This window comes from Nomascus leucogenys, chromosome 13 (genome assembly GCF_006542625.1).
Source record: "Nomascus leucogenys isolate Asia chromosome 13, Asia_NLE_v1, whole genome shotgun sequence".
Lineage (NCBI taxonomy): Eukaryota > Metazoa > Chordata > Mammalia > Primates > Hylobatidae > Nomascus > Nomascus leucogenys.
In genome coordinates, this window is record NC_044393.1 from 34,414,116 (window position 1) to 34,429,903 (window position 15,788).

At 40.5% G+C, this 15,788-nt stretch overlaps 1 gene segment (V, D, J or C); it reads right to left on the reverse strand.

Annotated features, from left to right (window-relative positions):
* Window positions 1-6,937: 6,937 nt before the first annotated feature.
* LOC115838008 overlaps window positions 6,938-15,788 on the reverse strand; it is a 127,370-nt gene continuing 118,519 nt past the window's right edge. The window contains 4 exon segments of the C gene segment in view: window positions 6,938-7,621; window positions 8,245-8,354; window positions 9,406-9,732; window positions 13,549-13,857. Of these exon segments, the coding sequence occupies window positions 8,248-8,354; window positions 9,406-9,732; window positions 13,549-13,857 (743 nt within the window).

A 15,788-nucleotide genomic window follows, 5' to 3' on the forward strand; every position in this document is an offset into this window, starting at 1 on the left:
TGCTGAAAATTGCAAACACTGATGAAAGAAATCAAAGAAGATTCAAATAAAGAGGAAGGTATTAGTCAGCATTCTCCAGAGAAACAGAACCAATAGGATACATATATCGATAGATGGATGAGATGGGATTTATATATATCTATTGATATGTATATCAATAAATGGATGAGACAGGATTTACTATGGGAATTGACTCATGTGATCATGGAGGCGGAGAAGTCCCACGATATGCTGTCTGCAAGCTGGAGAACCAGAGAAGCTGGTGGAGTGGCTCATTCCGCATTTGAAGGCCTGAGAACCAGGGGAGCTGTTGGCATATCTGTCATTCAGAGGCTGAAGGCCTCAGACTCTACAGAGGTAAAGATTGGGACTGGGGAATCTCATAGCACTGGTATAAGTCTTGCAGTCCAGTGGCCAGATAACCTGGAGTTCTGATATCCAAGGGCAGGAGAAGATTGGTGTCCCAGCTCCAGAAGAAAGAGTGAATTCACCTTTCCTCTGCCTTTTTGTTCTATCCAGGCTCTTAACTGATTGAATGGTGCCTATCTTCATTAGATGAGGGCAGATCTTCCTTACTCAGTCCACTGATTCAGACACTAATCTCTTCTAGAAATACCCTCAGAGACACACCCAGAAATAATGTTTTGCCAGCTATCTTAACCCACTCAAGTTGACACCTAAAATTAACCGTCACAGGGAGACATGCTATATCCATGGACGGTGAGCCTCAGCATAATAAAAATGTCAATTCTATCCAAACTGATATATAGTTTTAACACAATTTCTGTCAGAATTCTAGACATATTTTTGTAAACATACATAAGACTATTTTTAAATTTACATGAACAAAGGGAAAAAAAGAGAACTGAAAGAGTCAAAACAGAATAAAGTGGAAGGAATCAATATACCTGATTTTAAGACATGATAAAGATGTAGTAATCAAAAATTTGTGATATTGGCAGAGGAACAGACACACAGATCGATGGTACAAAATAGAAAACCTGGAAACAGCCCCATACAAGTACAGACAGTTGATTTTTCAAAGTAGCAAAAGCAATTCAATAGAGGAGGGATTGATTCTGCAAGTGAAAAAGTATTTTCAACAAAAGGTGCTGGATATCCATAAACAAAAAATGAACCTCAACATAAACCTCATACCATACATTATACAAAAATTATCTCAAAATAGATCATAGGTTCCAAGATAAAACGTAAAATTATAAAATGTTTAGGAGAAAATCTTCAGGATCTAGGGCTTGATGATGGATTCTTAGACCTGACGTCAAAAGCATGATCAATTTTAAAAATTGATAAATTGGATTTTATCAAAATTTAAAACTTTTGCTCTCCAAAATACCATGTTAAGGATGAAAACAAAGCTACTGAACGGGCGAAAATATTTGCAAACCACACATCTGACAAAGGGTTCAAATCTAGGATATCTCTCTCTAAACTCAACAGTTAAAAACAACAAAACAAGACAAAAACTTCCATTACAAGCGGGTAAAGGTGGGAAAACTCAAACTGTTTTTCCTCTGCACTCATACAGCAACAATCAACACAGAAGACTTCTGTGACCAAATGTGGGAGATTTCTTCCCCACCAACAAGCAAGCAATCAGTTCTGCAGCAGACACCAGCTGGGTGTCCTCAATCCAATTCTAATCTGATGCTATCTATCTGGAGGTAACGTCAGATACCACGGGGATGAGCACTCAGTCCCATGGAACTTCTCCACACTTCTAATGCCAGTTGCAAGGAATGTGCTTCTGACTCACTGGCTATGAATCAGAGATCTCACGACCTCTTTCTTGTGTTTAATTAATTTGCTAGAGCGGCCCACAGAACTCAGGGAAACACTAAGTTTACCAGTTTATTATAAAGGATATAGATGAAGAGATACATAGAGAGAGGAATGGGGAAGGGACACGGAGCTTCCATGACCTCCGCAGGTGCAGCACTTTTCAGGAACTTGTATATGTTCAGCTGTCCAGAAGCTCTCTGAACCCAGTCCTTTTGGGTTTTTACAGAAGCTTCATTATGTAGGCATAATTGATTAAATCATTTAATCGACTTACTCTTCAGGTCCCCTGTCTGTCTTTAAAAATTGGACTTTCTGGTGACCAGTCCCCATCCTGAAGCTACGTAGGTGCTCCCGCCAGCCATCAGTCAATTCAGTGAGACACAAAAAGACATCTCTTTGGAGAGTCTAAGGATTTTAGGGGTTGTTTGGCAGGAAACAGGGTTGAAGACCAAATATATATTTCACAATATCACAATGGGTGAAAGACATAAAGAGGCATTTTATCAACAAGGATATATAGATAGAAAATAAACACATGAAAGATGCTTACATCACTAACCATCAGGAAAATGCAAATTAAGATCATAGTGAGATATTATTACTATGTACCTAATAGAACAGTTATAGTAAAACATAGTGACACTATCAAATGCTGGCTAGGATGCGAAGAAACTGAATATTTAATACATTGAAAATTGGAATGTAAAATAATACACCCACTCTATAAAACTGGTTGTCAACTTCCTAAAAAGAACTAAGCATATACTCACTATAGTACATGAACCAGCAATTGCACTCCCATGCATTTGTCCCAGAAAAATGAAAACTTATGTACACACAAAAAACCGTGCACAAATGTTTGTAGCAGATTTATTTGTAACAGCAAAACACTGGAAACAACCAGTGTAAGACAAACTTGTCTTACAAGTGAATGGCTAAACAAACAGTATGCATCCGTACAGTAAAATAACCCTCAGCAATAAAAAAATAAATTATTTATATATGCAGCAACTTGTAAGGATCTCAAAGGCAGTATGTTGAGTGAAAAAATCAAACTCAAAATGTTACATACTGTACGATCCCATTTATATAACATTGTCAAAATTACGGAGCTATAGAAGAGGTTAGCGCTTGCCAGAGACTTAGTGTGGTGAGGGTGGGTGTCACTATAATGAGGTAGCACCAGGGAGACCTTTATGGTTATGGAATTGTCTGTATTTTGACTATAGTGGTGATTACACAAACATACACAGGAGAGATTGAACATAAGCAAAAGCTAGGAATATTACCAGACCCAACTGGAAATAACGTTCAGCCGGGCATGGAGGTTCATGTCTGCAATCCCAGCACTTTGGGAGGCTGAGGCGGGTGGATCAATTGAGGTCAGGAGTTCGAGACCAGCCTGGCCAACATGGTGAAACTCCGTCTCTACTAAAAATACAAAAATTAGCCAGCCGTGGTGGTGCACACCTGTAATTCCAGCTACTAGGGAGGCTGAGGCAGGAGAATTGCTTGAACCCAGGGGGCAGAGATTGCAATGAGCCAAGATTGTACCATTGCACGCTAGCCTGGGCAACAGAGTGAGACTCTATCTCAAAAAAAAAAAGAAAGAAAGAAAGAAAGAACGTAAGAATATTCAAACACTTATTACAATACAGACATTGACTCTTAAATTATCCCAAATTATGATATAATCATATTCAGTTGATAGAGAATAGAAAGTGTTCACATGTGGCATTAAGTCAGCAATGGCAGAGCATTATATTACCATCTGCAATTGTGGGAAGTCAAAAATAATGCCTAATACTGAAAAATAAAGAAGTGGAGATATGAACATGTTATATGAGATATGGCAGTAAAAATCTAAGATAATCTATTAAAAGTTGAGAATAATTGCTTCTGGGAGGTAGAATACGGTTGGATGTTAAGGAGACTCCAATTTTTATATGTAAAAGTTAGATAACTATTTATTTGACTCAGTGTGTACATGTAACTTTGATAAAGATAAACACTAATTTAGATCATTACATGAATGTTATAGGAGTTGCACACAAAGGCCAGGTGCAGTGGCTCACACCTGTAATCCCAGCACTTTGGGAGGTGAGGAGAGCGGATCACTAGAGGTGAGGAGTTCGAGACCAGCCTGGTCAACACAGTGGAACCCTGTCTCCTGGCATGATGGCATGCGCCTGTAATCCCAACTACTCGGGAGGCTGAGACAGGAGAATCACTTGAACCTGGGAGGCGGAGGTTGCAGTGAGCCAAGATCACACCACTGCACTCCAGCCTGGGCAACAAAGCGAGACTCCATCTAAAAAAAAAAAAAAAGGAGTTATATATAAAAAGAATATCCATACTATTAGCACTAGTAAGAGAATTTCATAAGCTTTCCAGCTATAAGATTGATGTTCAAAACTCAATTGCAATCCTATTCAGTAGTCAACAACCACTGAAAAAAGTAATAATAAATTTTAAAGATTCCATAAACTAGAATATATTAAAGGCGTCTCTAACTAACGATGCGTAAGATCATTATAGAGAAAAAAACTGTAAAATTGTGAACTGAACTTCATAAAAGAAAATCTAAATAAACAGAGGTATACCACACCCATAAATGGGAAGGCTCAATACTGGAAAAATGTAAATGTCTCCAAAATAATATATGAATTCCATGGAGTCAAATAATAAATCTAAAAGGATTTTTCATGAAACTTGATAAAGTGAGTCTAAAATGCATTTAAGCCAAGAATAATCACAACAATTTTGGATACGAAAAGGTGAGATGATTTACCCAAAAGATATCAAAACTTACTGTGGAGCTATGCTAAGCCAGGTACAAGCATATCTCGGAGATATTGCAGGGGAATGTTGTGGCTAGTTTGATCATCTATTGAGACCACTAAAATTTTCTCCTTATCAGCAATAAGATGTGTTGCTTTCTTATCATTCATGTGCTCACTGAAGTAGTATTTTTAATTTCCTTCAGAAACTTTTCCTTTGCATTCACAGCTAGCTGAGTGTTTGGTGCAAGAAGCCTAGCTTTCAGCCTGTCTCAGCTTTGGGCAAGCCTTTTTTTACCAAGCTTCATCATTTCTAGATTTGATTTAAAGTGAGAGATTTGCAACTCTCGCTTTCACTTGAGCACTTAGAGGCTGTTGCAGGGTTATTAATTGGCCTAATTTCAGGCCAATGTGTCTCCCTGTATAGTATAGGAATGCTCTGGCGGTGTACATCCAATTCCCTCTCCCAGCCTTTGTGCCATTGTTTCAGGTATTATATGATATTGATGCATTATTATCATAACATCCACATTGCATTATTATTATTTTTATCTTTAAACATTCACTTATCATCTACAGGGTAAGTAGGGAGGCCTGAGGAGAGGGAGCAAGATGGGGCAACGGCCAGTAGGTGGAGCAGTCAGAACACACAAGACATTTTTCCATCAAGTGTGCTGTTTCATAAGGACATGGTTCGTGGAGCCACAAAACCATTACAATAATAACATCAAAGATCATTAATCACAGATCATCAGATCAGATTTAATAATTATTAAAATTTGAAATATTGCAAGAATTATCAAAATGTGACAGAGACACGGAGTGAGCACATGCTGTTGGAAACATGGCACCAATAGACTTGCTCAATGCAGGGTTGCCACAAACCGTCAATTTGTGAAAAACGCAGTATCTGTGAAGTGCAATAAAGTGAAGCACAATTTAATTTGCCTGTATTGACAGAGAGCTAGACAAGTAGATCAGCGGAACAAAGAGCTCATCAAAGGAACCACAGATTTATAGACACTCACTATATAGCAAAGGTGGCAGGATATCAGGGAGTGCTGGATAATTAATCCTTCTATAAAAAAGATAAGATTCCTATCACCTATAAAAAAATAAGATTCCTACCATCTATAATGCATACACACACGTGTGCACACACACCACCAGAAAAATATAGCAAGATGTGATGGTGTGCGCCTGTAATCCCAGCTCCTTGGGAGGCTGAGGCAGGAGAATTACTAGAACCTGGGAGGCAGAGGTTGCAGTGAGCCTAGAACACGCCACTGCACCCCAGCCTGGGCGATGGAGTGAGACTCCATCTTTGCCTCAGCCAGTGTCCAGAAGAGCTTTTCCCAAGTTTTCTTATTTTTATAGTTCCAGATCTTACATTTAAGTCTTAAAAAGATAAATGTAATAAAAATGCACATGGATTATATTAAAAAGCAGAGCTGTTTCTAAATGACATAAAAGACAACATGAAAAATATAAAAGTATACAGTGATCCTGAAAAAGAAGTCCCAATATTTATACCACTGTATGTATAGTATAGGAATGCTCTGGCGGTGTACGTCCAATTCCCTCTCCCAGCCTTTGTGCCATTGTTTCAGGTATTATATGATATTGATGCATTATTATCATAACATCCACATTGCATTATTATTATTTTTAGCTTTAAACATTCATTTATCATCTACAGAGTTTTGTTTAAATGTCTTTTAAATTTATGCATCTATTTACTGTTTCTGTTCTTCATTCTTTTATGTGAATCCAGATTTACACCTGGTGTCATTTTCTTTGTGCCTGAAGGGTGTCCACTAGTATTTCTTGTAATTCAAGTCTGCTGGTGATGATTTCTTTTGCTTTTGTTTGATTTTAAAATATGTTAATATTGGAATAGAAGAAAGGAAAACTCCTTAACTCTTTAACTTCCTAAAAGGTATCTATTTAAAAAATGCAATAAACATTCAAAAATATTGTATATATAGTGGGATGAAAGGGATAAATGGAAAGAGTAAAACTTAAGCAACAATTGGAAATTGCTTTTATGTAACAAAAGCTCCCAAATCATACCAATACTGCAGCTTTGTGCACCAACCTAGAGGAACAAGGCGGACTCTCCCACACACGCCCAAGGAAACAAATACAAGAACGTTTGTTGCAAAGTTGTACTAGCAAAACACTGAATGAAGCTTCAACATCCATCGTGAGAAGGATCAATAAATTGTGGCATATTCTTACAATAGAAAGGCCACAGAACAGTGGAAAATTAATAAAATGTAGCTCCACATGTCAATAGGAACAAGCCTCACAAACTGTGTTAAGCATAAAAAATAAAGTTCCAGAGTGCTGTGTACAGTATCATAGCATTTACATAATGTTAAAATATGACAAGTAATACTATACATTGCTTAAGGATTTATACATATGTTATAAAGTTAAAAATCATGCTTGAGAATGATAAACACCAAATTCAGAACAGTGGTTTGTTGGTTTTTTTTTTTTAAAAAAGAACTGAAGAACATAATGGCAAATGTTACTATTTTACAAAGATAGGATGGTAGGTCAACGGGTATTGTTTATATTTTTTCTGTACTCTTCAGAAGAGAAAAATGCTTGTGCAACTTGCCAGTGATTTCAAAATATATGTGTGTTAAAATGAAATCATACTTTCAAAAGCCCTGCACAAAAGTAAAAACTGCTCTGAAAATTAAGAATTGTTCATGACCAGGGGCAGAATGGAAACTTCTTTTCTTGATCAGCCTGATTCTCTTGGGTGGAAGCAGGGCCAATGTGAAGCTCAGTACATCAGGGTCAAGACATCCCCGGAGTCCTCATGAGGAAAATCCATCCCTGATTCTGCTCCAAAGCTCTGAGGGAGGGAACACCAGGAGGGTGTGTGGAAGGGAGCATGTCTGCAATGGGGGTGGCAGGGATGGAATAAAGGGGTCTTTAGTGACCTACAAGTCCTTGCAGCTTCTCCCCACTTGAATCCCTTGGAAAGGGCTGGAGGTAATGTATCACAGGGCATGCAGGGGCTGTAGAGAAAAAAAAAATGTTCATTCACGTGTTTGTTTATTCAGTATTAATTTCACAAATGTTTATTGAGCACCTACTATATGGCAGATATTCTGCTTGGTCTGGATTCATGGCACAGATCAGAAACAAAGCCCCTACTCATTACACCCCAACGCCACTTTCTGGGTTCTAAACTCTCTCCCATACCCACATTCATCTTTGCCACTAGTCAGAACCTCCAAGTCCCTTGAATAGGTTCTATTCATTGATTTTAGCAATACTTTCCTTATGCATCCCCAAAATATATCATATGAAAACTGAAACATGTAACAGTATATTGGGGGACACTGGAGTTTGGGTCTCAACATTCATACCACTACCACACCTTGGACCCCCCTCCTCCCATCTCCAGGGTCCCAAAGAATGGAATTTGAAACCTTTCCACCTCCAGGGCACTAGACAATGCACGGAGTTGAAAGACTCTAGGAATCCAAAAAAAATTTGGAGAAAATAAAGAGTGTTCCCAACCTTCCCTTGAGGCTGCATCACTCTTGAGGGCCCCAGTGACTTTGTGGGCTTGGCCTGTAGGCCTCTTGCCAGCCTGCCACCCAGTACCGAAGACTAAAGCCCATCCTATGTTCACCTGTCACAGGTTCCACCTCCTGCAGATGTAGGTCACTGTGAAACTCATCACCAGCAGCACCTTGAGGCCCAGGAGGAAAACCACAAAGATAAGGGCAGGCATCTCTGGACCTAAATGCCAAAGGATAGAAGGAGCCATCACACGGGGGCTCTGTGAGTTTAAATACCCTCTCTGAGGTCATGTAGTCAAGAAGTTCCAGAGCTTGCAGGTTGCACCTGATTCTGATTCCAAACCCATGCCTTCTCTCCACATTTAGTTCTCTCTTGGAAATAAGAGCTGACCTTGACCTGTAATCCTCACCTTGAATTTGGCTCAACAAATGCTGATTTGAATATCTGACACATACCAGCCACTGTGCAAGGCTTTAGAGGCACAAACCTAAGTATAATATAATCAGCTCCATGTCCCAAAGGCCTGTAGTCATTTAATGTAACTTTGCTACAATCTTAAGAGTTTGGTATCATTAGCACCATTTTCTAGATGAGTAAATTGAGGTTATGGGAAGGTAATTGACTCAGCTGCCTCAGTTTACAAAGTTGTAACTACTGGAAACTAAATTTTAAAGTAATCTTACCTGAATTCAAGTAATAGGTATCAATAGCTGACATTTCTTGTAGACCATATGTAAAGTTCACATGTATTAATTCATTTAACCTTCATAAAGACAACGAATTAGGAACCTTTATTAGACACTATCTACAGATGGGCAGACTGAAGCACACAGGGGTGAGGTGCCTGTGCAAGAATCAAGGGGAAGAGGCTATTCTATCATTGGAACAGACATCATGCAAGCAGGTTTTATGTGCATGCAAGCTCGCCTCCATATAACCAAAACAAATATTTTAAACAAGACAGCCTTGCTGACAACCATCTCAGAAGCACCAGTAGTGAGTGCACTAAGCTGAACTCTCTCTTGGGAATTTTGAAGGAGCTTGAGCCAGGAGACCACTCTTTCCACAGAAATTAAAGAACCTTTCAGGATGGCCAGATTTAAAGGAATCCACTGGCCAGAAACCATTCTGGTTATTTAAGGAATCACAGACTCTCAAGTGGGATAAGACCTCATTGATTATCAAGCTCCCCCTCCTCTGAGTACCTTCTGAAATCCACTCAGGATACAGAAGTGACCCCAGGTGCTCACAGAAGAAGAAGTGAACTTACCTGTGCTCCCAATGGGCTTATAAGCAGTGTGGGCTGCTGTGGACAGTATGAGGTTGGCCCGTTTGGGAGGCTGTCCCTCATGTTCCACCATGCAGGTGAGCACCCGCTCAGGCCCCTGCACTGATGCATTCACCAGCAGCAGGTTTTTCAGGGTGTAGGACCCATCATCATTCTTCTTTAATGTGGGTTGCTCAGTGCTTTTGAGTGTATGGCAGTCCTCTAGCCAGGTGAGGTGCACGTTTTGTGGATAGAATCTCTGCACGAGGCAAGTAACAGCCACCAAGCTGGAGGAGGTGGAAGACTGGGACACTGTCACTGTAGGGGGAACTGACAAAGCCCAGAGAAAGCAAACAATTATTGTGGGAAGCCATCTGTAGGTGCCTAGGAGCTCCTTGAAGATGAAGTCATCTGCCTAGGGCCTAACCAGAGCCTGCCACAGAGGAATACTTTAGGTATTGGTTAACAAATGCACACATAAGGAAATGCATGATTGAATGACAGTGAAAATTCATGAGTGAATGCGTGCCTGGATGGATGGATGGATGGATGGATGGATGGATGGATGGATGGATGGATGGATAGATGGATGGGTGGGTGGATGGATGAGTGGATGGATGGATGGATGGATGGATGGATGGATGGATGGATGAGTGGATGGATGGATGGATGGATGGATGGATGGATGGATGGATGGATGGGATTGAAGAAAGCCATTTAATCTTTCTTTTCTTTTTCACTTTGGCCATTAAAGATGAAAAGATGAGGTATGAATTCCACTGAAGAAGCTACAAATCATTTAACTTACTCTATGACTAGATAATTTTAAGGTTTGAAGATTCAAAGACTCTAAGTCTTAGAATCCAAGATATTAAGATTGTACATAGGAAGGAACTTCAGATTAGAGAGGTTAAGTAACTTGCCCAAGGCACAAGTAGCAAAGGTGGGATTACACCGGAGACAGTAGGTTTTACCTTTATGCTATTCTAACACCCAAACTACGAGGCTATAAGCATTTATGATTCTAGGCTTCCAAAATTATGATCTAATGACTTCCAGAATTTTTTCAGCCAAATTTTCAGCTATGCAATAGAATGTATTCACAATAAGGAAAATAGGACAAATTTGAAGTCCTATAAAACACTGAATATTTCAATAGACTTCTTATGAACACACAACACGATGCAGCTCTAATGCTAAACTCAGGGCTGGGAGATCTGGATTCTGGTCCTTGCACTGATACCATAGCCAACTGCGAGACCTATGCAAGTCACTTTCCCTCTGTTTCTAAGACTAAAATTATGAAATTCTCTGAGGTCAGATCAGCTCTCACGGGCCTAGTTAAGAGAGATTTCAGCTCTTGGTCTAGGGTAGATGAAGCAGCTCTTTCTGTAGTGCAATTGGAAGGAGTTACAGGAATCCAACTCCCAAATATTCTTTTCTCATCCTCAACGTACCCAGACTTGTAAAAGTCTATCAATGATGTTGCTAATGGCAGCTGAGGCAGACAGCATCCCTGAGCTTTTTACCTGCACTTAGTCTTTCTCTTTCAGCACACAGGGAGAGCATAGGATCTCACCAAGGAAAGAGCAAAGCCTGAGAATGGAGGACTCCGGGTGTTGAAGTCCTGGTAACTGGGGTGATGCCCATGGAGAAGAGGGCAGGGTAAGGTGCCTCCACACAACTGTCGTGGGTTCTAGAAGGTGGCCAGGATCAAAAAAAATAAAAAAGGATAAGAGGCTGAGATGGCCCATTTCAACCGCCATGAGTTTTCCTGGCTGTCTGGTGTCCGGGCCAGTGTTGGGAGGACAAAGGCCTGAGTACAGCTGATGACAACTGCTCCCATCCCCTGAATGTCAGTGTTTGAGGCAGTGTGCATGCATTCTCTTATTCAATTCTCACAAAACCAAATAATGTAAACACTGAAGCTACTTGGTATCAGAAAAAAAAAGTGCCACTTAGAAGCAGCCTACACAAAATCAGGCCTCAATTTCATAGAAATTATAAAAAAGGAATTGGTTGGAACGTCATCTTGAAAAGCATTTGGATTTTAAAAAATTTACTTAATTTATATTTGCATATAAATATATAATATAATTGCAAAGAGGCACCAACTCTTAGAAGAATAATTGTTAGGAGTGGACAGAAGCTGGCATCATTTTTTTCTCAGAAGTTATACTATAGTACCAACAAATCCTTCATTTCAAATCTCACATTTATAGCACAATCATTAAAGAGTAATTTTGAAAAATCATTTGAAATTATTTGAGTGTTCTATCAATTTTCATAGGGGCATCTTTTAATCGAAGTGCTCTCTTTTGAAGTACCCACAGTATCATTAGCATCACGAATTTTTTCTTATTATTATGATTCCATTTTTAACACTCAAAGGCTTTGCCTGTGATCCCTGCAGCTCCTCAATATCACCTGCCTCAACTTCTTGAAATAAAAATTTTTCAAGATCTCAGATTGCACTGTGCAATGGATATGGATTCTATTTGCACAAGATGGTGTGAGGTTGTCACACATCAATCAAGGCAAGACCAACCTCCTATAGCAGAGGGTTTCTGGGCTCCACACCTCCTCTCCCAGCTGCCTGACCTCAGCGCAGTGGTGCAAGACAGTACTACTCACACCGAGTCCCACCTTTGGCTTCCAAAACCCTTTTCCTCTTCTCTGCCTCGCATTTCTCTGTAAACACGAAATGCCACCTCCCCACTGCAGGCACATCCCCACCTCTCCTCCTTCATGAGACAATTCTCAGGCATAGTCTACCCAGTTCTTCAGAGGGTCTCCAGTGTCATTGGGCCCCAGTTTTCCACAGGGCCATCCAGCTTAATAACTCACTCTTTCTTGGCTGACCCCCTGCAAAGCTAGTATCTCTCTCCCTGCTCCCCCATCCCAACCTCTCAGCATCACCCTCCAACCACCTGCCGCCAAGTCCTGGGTTCAGGCTCTGCTTTCAGGGGAACCCAAATAAAGACACCCACAAAGATATTTCCATGAGAGGAAGCACAGCCCTGAGATGAGTGCAGTGTTGAGTAGGAAGGGGCTTGGAGTGGGAGCTAATTTTATATGTAATCGATTTATTTTTGAAAATTTGTATTTTCTATAACTTTTGCTCCTCTACAGCATTGTCCTAGCTCCAGAGAATTACATAATAAATACTCAGATAAGGAAGATTCCCTGAACTATCATTTCTCTATTTTACAGACAAAGATACTGAGGATGGGAGAACATAAGCAGCTTGCAGGAGCTCCCACAACTGGTAAATAGAGCAGAGTTGGAAGCTGGAATTCATGCCAAGGTTTCTCACTCACCAGCTTTACAACCTTCAGCAGCCTTCACTTCTTTGAGCCTCAGTTTCCTTCTGTAACCCACAAATGGCACAAACAGTATAGGGAAGTTCTATGCATTAAAGTCCATTCACATGAGTGTGCTTTACTGTCTGTGTGCTGTAAATGTTTGAGACATTACTACCAATATTTTCCACCATGTAGCATGATGTGTTTACTTCCCAATAGCACACTTCTCCCCCTATTTTGTGAATGAGAAAATGAAGAAAGATATAGTTTGTAGATTTTAAAGTCCAATATACATTCAAGGAATTAATTTTACTGCTATGCAAGCTTGGACCACTCACTTGCCTTCTCTGACTTTTACAGTTGTCAGAACAATGGGATGATCATTAAGATTTCTTCTAGGCATGATACTTTATGACCTCATGGAATTCACAGATCTGCCAAGCGTTGGTTCAACCCATCTAAAGACACCATAGGCCCTAGAATTTAGTTTCCCAAGCCCTTCAAATCTTCTTCCTATAAAATAATGATAATAATAAAATTGAACTCCCAGAAGATATCCTGTCTCCATTTTACAGATGAAAGAAGTGAGTTCTGAGAAGTGCTGTAAATAATAATAATAATAACAACAACAATTGCCACTTCTGAGTAGTTAGTATGAGCAAGGCACTGTCTTACATGCTTTACAGGTATTAGTTCACTAAATTCTTGCCTCAATCAAACGAGGGATGTGCTTGCTTATCATTGAGGGCTCTTCTTCATTTTTCATTGAGGAAACTGAGGCTCAGAGAAGTCCCCACCCCAACTCTGCACTACCTCAGCTGAGCAGAGAGAGAGATCTTACCCCGGAGGTACTGGTCCAGGCCAATGGTTTTCTGGAAAAACCGCATCAACTTGTGCTCGACATGGCAAACGACGTGGGAGAACACATCATCATCCGTCAGCGGGACAAGCACACTGCTGGTCACATTGTAGGTGTGTCCACTGTACTGGATGCTGGTCTGGGGGTTTGGGAGCTCGTGTTTGTTTTTAAGCCAGGTCACAGTAATCTGGTGTGTTGAGAACCCGGAGGATGTGTAGGTCAATCGGATCCTTGTGCCGGGCTCAGATCGCTGAAGGGGGCCTTGCAACTTGTAAGGCTGGACACTCTGGCCTGCAAAGATAGACCCCTCCCATGAGAGGGCACAGAGGTGCCTGAACCCCAGTGTGAACAAATACACTGCATCTGCCAAGAAGCCCATTGCTTCCTCTTTCATAAGATGTAAAGGTTGTGTTCTGATAGGAACCAGTTTCTGAATCTGATAACGGAGGCCAGACAGTGAAACTGTAGCAATGGGCAACGGCAGTTTGTAAGGGGGTCAACTCCTACAGATACTGCATAGCGAACACTCACTTGGCACTTACCCTGCCTACAGGCTCTTCCCTAAGTCACTGAGTTCTCACAGAGGCCCTCAGAAATGGGAGCTGTTACTATCCCCATTTGGCAGATGAGGAAACTGAGGCCAGGCAGGCTAAGTAACTTGTCTAAGGTCCATTAGTCAGTGGCAGAGCTGGGATCTTAGCCAGGTAGTCAGGCTCCAGGGTCAGCACCCCTTACTGTCACTCAGCCTTACCCTCAGTCTTTGAAAATGGAAGAGAACCTCATTTCTCAGATGCCGGGTCATGGAGAAGAGGTTAGAACCATAGAGAAAAGGTTAGGAGCACAGGCTTTAGGATCTCACTCAACCCAAGTTTACATTTCCACTCTCCACTGGAGCCCAAGCAACTTAACTCTCTGAGCCTCAGTTTTCTCATCTGTATAACGGGGGTGATTTTTTTAATAGAAGAAGAATGGCTTAAATTTTATAACAATTATTCATCCCATTTTGATATCTGGAGTATAATTAAATTCAGACTTCTTTTGTTTATTTAGCCATTAGGTTTGATGAAGTACATTTTTCTTTTCTTTCTTTTTTTAAATTTTATTTTACTTTAAGTTCTGGGATAGATGTACAGAATGTGCAGGTTTGTTACATAGGTAAACATGTGCCATGGTGGTTTGCTGCCCCTATCAACCCATTACCTAGGTATTAAGCCCCGCATGCATTAGCTTTTGGTCCTGATGCTCTCCTTCCCCTCACCTGCTGCAACAGGCCTTGGTGTGTGTTGTTCTCCTCCATGTGTCCATGTGTTCTCATTGTTCAGCTCCCACTTATGAGTGAGAACATGCAGTGTTTGAGTTTCTCTTCCTGCATTAGTTTGCTGAAGATGATGGCTTCCAGCTTTATCCATGTCCCTGCAAAGGACACAATCTCATCCCTTTTTATGGCTGCATAGTATTCCATGGGGTATATGTACCATATTTTATTTATCCAGTCTATTACCGATGGGCATTTGGGTTGATTCCATGTCAAGGAATTAATTTTACTGCTTTGCTATTGTGAGTAGTGCTGCAATGAACATACGCATGTATGTATCTTTGTAATAGGATGATTTATATTCCTTTGGGTATGTACCCAGTAATGGGATTGCTGGGTCAAATGGTATTTCTGGTTCTAGATCCTTGAGGAATCACCACACTGTCTTCCACAATGGTTGAACTAATTTACATTTCCACCAACAACGTAAAAGCGTTCCTATTTCTTTGCAGCCTTGCCAGATCTGTCATTTCTTGAGTTTTTAATACTCACCATTCTGACTGGTGTGAGATGGTATCTAATTGTGGTTTTGATTTGCATTTCTCTCAGAGTTAATTAATAAATTAAGTGATGTAACTAGTGTAGAATATGTGGCACACAGTAACCACTATATAAACGGTAGCCCTCAGCAGCATATACTCACAATGACCATCCAAGGAATTATTATTAATCATATTTTTAATATTAACAGATAAAGAAAAGGCTCAGGGAGGGTTAGTGACTCATCCAAGGACCTCACAGTGAAAGAACTGACATTCTAACCCAGGAGTTCTGACTCCAAGTCAAGGCCTTTTTCTGTTACATCATAGCTGCCTCTACTTCTGCAGAGTTGGCTCTGTATTAACCAATGACCTTTAATATTGTCCTACTTGCAGCTCAGCTCTGGGCTAGGCACTATGGAGACTGC